This window comes from Cydia amplana, chromosome 13 (assembly GCF_948474715.1).
Source record: "Cydia amplana chromosome 13, ilCydAmpl1.1, whole genome shotgun sequence".
Lineage (NCBI taxonomy): Eukaryota > Metazoa > Arthropoda > Insecta > Lepidoptera > Tortricidae > Cydia > Cydia amplana.
Genome location: NC_086081.1, coordinates 9,250,464 through 9,257,772, shown reverse-complemented (window position 1 = coordinate 9,257,772; position 7,309 = coordinate 9,250,464). Strand labels below are relative to the sequence as shown.

The 7,309-nt window shown below is 38.4% G+C and overlaps 1 protein-coding gene across 1 annotated transcript; it reads right to left on the bottom strand.

Annotated features, from left to right (window-relative positions):
• Positions 1 to 408: 408 nt before the first annotated feature.
• LOC134653271 (helix-loop-helix protein 1) lies at positions 409 to 5,089 on the bottom strand. The gene is made up of 3 exons (XM_063508596.1): positions 4,987 to 5,089; positions 2,210 to 2,332; positions 409 to 710 (listed from the first exon to the last, which is right to left on the bottom strand). The coding sequence occupies exons 2-3, from the start codon at positions 2,323 to 2,325 to the stop codon at positions 413 to 415; spliced, it is 414 nt and encodes a 137-aa protein (XP_063364666.1). The 5' UTR covers positions 2,326 to 2,332; positions 4,987 to 5,089; the 3' UTR covers positions 409 to 412.
• Positions 5,090 to 7,309: the final 2,220 nt, after the last annotated feature.

Genomic DNA, 7,309 nt, shown 5'->3' with positions numbered 1-7,309 from the left:
AATATTGTACAAAAAATAATATAAACCTATAGCTACTCCTCCATCCATATACACGTAGTCCCCAATTTCCTCTCTGGACATATTGAGATGTTAATATCCAAAGAGGAAAATGAGGACTAAGTATGTACGTTTATATGGAAAGTCGATTTCTCGCGAGCGTCCACTTTCGTCTTTGATCTTTCGACTAAGTGTACCTATTCGTAACTCCACTTTAAATTGAGATCATAATAATTATATATGTAATTATTAATATGACTAGATTCAATTCACAAATTTCTAAGTACAGTCAGCCTCAGAAGTCGGCAGGAGGTAATTGTAATTAGTAAGATGCCACGGCAGATTGACTGTCCTTAAAATATTTCAATTAAAAAATACAAGGTGTAAAAGCGTTCGCTTCCAGCATCCAACTTAATTATGCGTCTAAAACATGGTTCAAGTACGCAATATAACAAATAGCGAGTCGTAAGATTTCGATTTTGGAAAGTTTTTTATCGGGCGGTAGGGTTGGCAGCAGCCGCCTGAGGGAGGCGAACGCGCCGTTGAAGGCTTCCACTCGGATGCGCTCGCGCGTAGCGTGCGCGGTGCGGTACTTGAGCGTGGCCCTGCGCCGGCGCCGGCGCTCCTCGCGCGACAGCCCTGCGCAGGGGGAGCCGGCGCCGCTCGAGAGGTAAGCTTCTTCGGACATTGCACATGGTTCTAGAGTCCTGTCTCTGAAAACAAACATGGCTTTAAATTTTGAGATAATAAGGTCTTGTATTACTTATATACTTATCTAATACCTATGGGGCTATGGCACATTTTCGATTATTTCCGAAAATATTCTCCTTATCAGAAAATGGTTGTTGAAAACCCCTATTTGTTTTTAAAGGCCTATCCACGACACTCCAGACCATAGGGTTGAAGCAAAAAAATAACCTCCAGTTTAGGTGTAGAGGAGATAGAATATACCTACCTGACCTACCCAAAAATGTTTTTATTCAATTTTTTATTTAATCAATTTGTCGGGATGATTGATTTACATATTCATGCCAAATTGCAGCTTTCTAGCACTAACGATAACGGAGCAAAGCCTCAAATGGACATACAGAATTGCGGAACCCTAGAAAATATTATAATTAATCGTAAACTTTTTATCGGAATGTTGCATGTATTTATAAGACGATAAATTTGATAAAATATTTAGATCACTTCGATTACTGATAATAGTGATATTATTAATGTAATATATCTAATGAATCGCTATGAAGTAGTATTAAAATTCCTTAGCAATTATTATATTTGTTTAAATTATTGCAAATAATGCGACGGTAATTGTATAGCATTGTAACAACGTAATTTTTATCTCCATATAACTTTTTTAGCTAAGTGTGTAATTTCATTCTTTCGATTTGCCTTTCTCCAAATTGGAAGACATATAAGTACCTGCGACCTCCGTACCTAAAAATATAAGCATATTGACTTTTATTACGACCTATCCAATATGTTTAGTGCTTAGGTAGTCTAGTCTAGGTCATTACTTTGAAAATTGCGATTGGGCGCCTTCAGGCTTTTAGCTAACGATTTCTACCGATAACGATTCCTAAAAACATAACACGTATATTAAATTTACTACTATAATCTATGAAAATAATTTTTAATAGATATTGGTTTGATCTCTCATGAAGCGACCTGCTTGGTAGAATCTCAGTTCGTAGGGGCACAGAATAAATAATAGTACTAAGTACAGAAGACTCACTCTCTAACAAAACGCGTCTGTTACGATCAGCACAGATATGGCCGCTAGGTGGCGACAGCGCTACGCGCGGCTTATGGCTTTCCCCAAAATATGGGCCGAACGTATGTAGTTTTAGTTACCTGTAGCAAAGCGACGAAATCGCGGAGTGAGACACGCCTGGTAGGGACTTTTCGCTACATACGAGCTTTCCCATGTTATCGGCTACGCTCGTAGCGCGTAGCTCGCGCTGGCACTGAATGTGAAAGCTTATCTACAGGACCGGTAGGTACGGTGTAAGTGCTGCTCCATAAGCATGCAGTTGTAGGCCTGAGATTCACTTGTAACTTTTACTTCCATAAGTAGGGACAAAGCTATTTGTAAGAATGAGATAACGGTATTCATCTCTCATTCAGTAGTATAGCAGTGTCCCTACTTACGTAAGCAAAACTTACAAGTGTATCTTGGGTCTTGGGCCTTAAATGTGTAATTGTGTACCTCTTCCTAGGCGCGAGGTTCTCACTGCCGGTGATGGGTAGCAGCGCCTCGCGCGGCTCGGCCAGCATGCAGGACAGAGAGTCCTCCATCCCGCTCGCCTCCAGCCAGCTCTTCATCGTGTGTCTGTGGAAGTATCAAATTGCAATAATATATTTGGTCAACCAGATCTTGACAGTAGAAAAAGGCGGCAAATTTGAAAAATGTAGGCGCGAAGGGATATCGTCCCATAGAAAATTTTAATTTCGCGCCATTTTTTACTGACAAGATTTGGTTGACCAGCTATAGCTCGTCCTACTAGGATAACAAACGTTACGTAACAGACTGCGTTATGGTAGACATACATACATTCGGTCATTTCTTTGCCTGCAGGGCTAGTGATGTGCCGTTCCCGGGAAAATTCCCTAGGTGGGATTATAAATTAACGAAGTTAAAAAAAAACACGTGTATCAAAAAATGTAACTAAATATGAGGTGGGTAATGTGGGTAGAATGTTTTGAATGTGGGACCTTACAGTGATGGCATATTCACTTTTATTTTACCACACCCAAGAAACGCAACCCTTTGACACCTAACGAACGGAGAAGGTTTATCGACATCCTTAACATCTCAAAGGACACCCGGCAAATATACAGTTGTTTTCACAGACTCTCAAATCAAATTGACTGCCCGCAAGGGTAGTCGAGATAAATAATACATCACGGGTTCACACCTCGCGCTAAGCGAGCTCTTTAGGGAATAATAAATCCGTATTTATTCTTTTTATATCGCCCCTAACCCTTCGAGTAATCGAATCACGCGGCCGTATCGAATCGATTGAGTCGAGTTTTCGGTAATTGATGTGCATCTGTTATATAGAACTGATGGAATTGCGAGCTGGTGTCTTGATGTATAATTATTTTGGACTTTAAAGAGGACGGTGTTCTTTGTGTTGCCCCTACGCAATATCTAGTGAACCAATTTATAACTATTATTTAATTTCAACTACTGATTCGATATGTAAGATTTTTATTTCTAACATTGACAATAAATGGCGTCGTGAGTTATGTTTAAAGTCTACTGATATACTGGCGTATCTTCATGAGTTAGAAATAGGTTTAGGTTAGGTGTATTACCCGAGTGGGAAAAAATCCAAAAACATGGGTTAGGAAAGTATTGCTATTATTTTACATGCAATTATTAGTTAGTACCTCAGTCATGATTTTTTATAGAAATACAAATATTAATATCGAATAAATATAGTTTGCTACAACTACAAGCACTATTACATATGTAATTATGTACATATACTTGGTCAACCAGATCTTGACAGTAGAAAAAGGCGGCAAATTTGAAAAATGTAGGCGCGAATGGATATTGTCCCATAGAAAATTTGAATTTCGCGCCTTTTTTTACTGACAAGATTTGGTTGACCAGCTATATAACTGTGATGGTCAGATTGGCCGGTGAGTTTGCCAGTGCCAAAATCAGAGAATTCAATTAACGACAGCTCTCATTCCGCGCTAATTACGAATATACGAGACCGTGTGTTTAGAGTTGGACGAAGCTGCATGGCATGTTTAATGACAGACTGTGGGAATCTCATCATAAAATGATAAATTTCTATGAAAATAACAAAATATGACGTTTATAATGAGTCATGCTTCGTTGTATTAAAGTAGGTGCTGAGTTAGCTTAGAGTTAGACGGACTTGTACGCCCTCTACGACTCTACGAAGCATTTTCGCTACGATCTTAGAAAAGCATGCTGCTGACTACGACCTAGCCATTACTATTTTTTTGCCGTTTTTGTTTTTTCAACTTCATACTTTATTTATAGGGACCCGCAATTAAATATAATATCTGGGAGACCGAGCAAAGCTCGGAAAACATATAAAAACTCGAAAATGCGCGTTTTCCCAGGGATAAGACCTAGCTAGATCGATTTTTCGCCCCCGAAAACCCCCATATAGCAAATTTCGTCGAAATCGTTAGAGCCGTTTCCAAGATCCCCGAAATATATATATATAAATAAATAAATAAATAAACAAGAATTGCTCGTTTAAAGGTATTAGATAGATAGATATATACGTAGATGTCCATGCGTTGTTATCGTTACACTTGTTACTGTTTAGTAGTGTCCGACCAAAACCGGGTTGTTTCCTAAACCGAAGATTCGGTTTTGATACAGTTTTGGCCGAAACCGAAACTTATAGGTAGACCTTTCCTTATAGACATATGAACAAGAAAGAACAAAGAATTTAAAACGGGCCAGGTCTTGTCTAATTGAGAAAGACTAGATTTTACTTATCATTATACAAAACGAGCCGAACGTAATTCGTAGGTGCAGTTTAGGTAACTTTCGGCGCGGTTACGCAGCTTTTTAGCCGAAACCGAACATGCGGCCGAAACATGATGTAGGTACTTACCTATACCTACGCTGAAACCGAAACTTCGGTCGGACACTACTGTTTAGTTAAAATCAAACCGATTTGCCGAGTTTTGTGTTAGCTGGACACTTTACAAAATTATAAGAATACTTACTTGCAAGAATAAAATGGCAGGTAAAGGCAAGCATGATATAATATAATTACATATATTATAAGTAAAATAAAAATTATAATGTAGGTTAAAAAAATCATGCATTAGAATGTTTTTAAATATAATGTTTAAATTATGGATAATTAAATTACTTTTTTTCTACCAATATGTTTACCAACATTATATAATTTTACATTCATACATACCTAGTACTATGTTGTTCTTAAATTATAAATGGTATCTATTAAAGCACAAACTCACCCTGACGTTTTCCAAAATAATTCCTTAAACCTTCATAATGATGAAGTGTATGTATCACGATCAGGTCCACCACTGCACACTAGACACTCAAGATCACTGGTCCAGAGATCAGCATCCCTCCGCTTATATCCTCCGCGTAGGGGGTGGGTCACCCTCCCAACGTTGGGGCGGGACTTGCGAAAATTAAAAATTAATAATGCCCTCTTAAAAGCAGACCTCGCTGATTACTAGAATAAACGTAATTGTAGAGCAACGAACCTTTTCCTTGTTCCAATCTTCCAATCTTTTAAAGAATCGGCAATATCTTAAATGATTGTTATGCTTAGCTTTCGCAGGCCACTAGCGGTCACTGAAATTACCTAGGTACATGAAGTAGCACATTTTACTTCCGAACATTTGGTAGTGCTTACTTGCTTAGGAACATATAAAAATGCCGAGTGGTCCCTTTTTACTGGAAGGACACAGCCTATTGCACTGTACCTACTGCTCTATGGGCATGGTATTAAAACGCATATTTTTTTTCATCTAGTTTTTGGATTCTTTAAACGTCATGTCCTTATTTTGGATGCAACTCTAATTTGGTTGTACCTACTAAAATACAAAATTCTGAATGTGAGAATGTGAGATGTGAGAATTCCGAGAAATTCACGAAACTCCTCATTAGTATTGATTGCTTAATCTTCGGATCTACGGTAGTCGGTTTTAATTAGTGGTTTACTTTGGAAATAATTACGTATATTACTAGCTACTGTACTCTGTAGTCCGGGCGCAGCATGGTTCCATTTTTATCGCCTGTGACTATGCCCGTCACTTTCGCACTACTTATTAGAACGTGACAGGCATGGTGACAAGCGATAAAAATGCGACCGTGCTACCACGGCTGTACTTTACAACCCAACTTAATCTACCATCTTACCCTTAGCCATACAGGTAAATTTCAAGTACACTCGTTCTCCGCTGACATTCTCGTTGGAACCGAGATTCTCGCGAGCACAGCATCCTCAGCACTGCAAGCCCCGCCCTCCATTGTAGCAGCCAATCCGGGGCGACCCCGCCTATCGATCCCGGGCGCAGGTGGCCTGGTAATAAGTCTGGCTTTACTATGACCATTTTCTGTTGGGATCCACTTTCGGATTGGGAAAGTTGAATTTCCGTTGTAGGGTTCAGTATGGAAAAATACAAAGGTACGGTGTGTGTAGTATAATTATTTTAATAAGGAACTATCTTACCTACCATCAATGTCAGTGATGATGATGGTCTATATTTCATAGCCATAAGTACCTACAAAATAAGAGGTAGTAAGGTAGTAGTTCGTTAGTGTTTCTAGTAAGGTAGTAAATAATATAGATAATCTAGATATGGTACCTGATACATAGGTACCTATTTAAAGGGCACCATTAGATCACCTAATAAGATAACATCGACAAACACCAAACGAATAGAAGAAATGTTTCGGGATTAGTACGAAAAGCCATGTGACTATTTCCATACATTATAAAAGTTTCGATTAACGTTTTCTATCAACGATTGTCATCTTGGCTAGGTCCCGGATGTCAGGGTCGCTGTTGTCGACAAGCCAGCGTGATAATTACCTACAGTGTATGTAACTTTTGACCTCGCAATGTGAAAAAGTGGCGTTTGCACTTTCACATGGATAACAACGTCAATTATACGCCCGAAGGTAGGCAGCTTGAATGTGAATTATTCAAAAATGATGATAATTACAAGTTTATCGTGTGACACAAAGTTTCTGTTGGTTTGACCGCTTATCTTTTTAATTATCATCAATCATAGATAACATATATGTAAGTAGGTACCTACTCATAAATATAAAAAAAAACTAAACTATATGCTGTACTGGCTTGATCTTTAAATTACAACCAGAAAAAATCTACCTACTTACTTATTCTACACTAGGTATTACTTTGAAATGTATTATAGACAAATGTTCGTGTTATCCCTAAATCTAAAAAGTCGGGCACTAATAAGATAGCAAAAATAAATACGAGTAGGTAGGTATATTATCCTTATAGGAGCCTTATCTTGAATCAAGTTTTATAACTAAGTATCGTCGTTCATTTCGTATTCTGCAATTCTGATTTCTGCAGTTGGTCGCGTGGCATTTTACGATTAAATAGGGTAACAGCACCAGTGGCCAGCCAGGTACCAGTAGTCAGCCTTTTGAGTCGTTTATTGGTCATAAATATCTGGTATATTCGTTTAAACAAATCATGAGTACTCAAATAGGAGCTTTGATTCCTTATTGGTTAATACGTCACACGACAGGTGCGGTGAGGGAACGGGGGGAAGAAATATACTCGTT

Coding starts and splice junctions, on each gene's coding strand:
- LOC134653271 (XM_063508596.1), bottom strand. CDS start 2,325: ATGAAGAGCTGGCTGGAGGCGAGCGGGATGGAGGACTCTCTGTCCTGC. Junction 711..2,209: donor AACCTCGCGCCTAGGAAGAG/GTACACAATTAC, acceptor GTTTGTTTTCAG/AGACAGGACTCTAGAACCAT.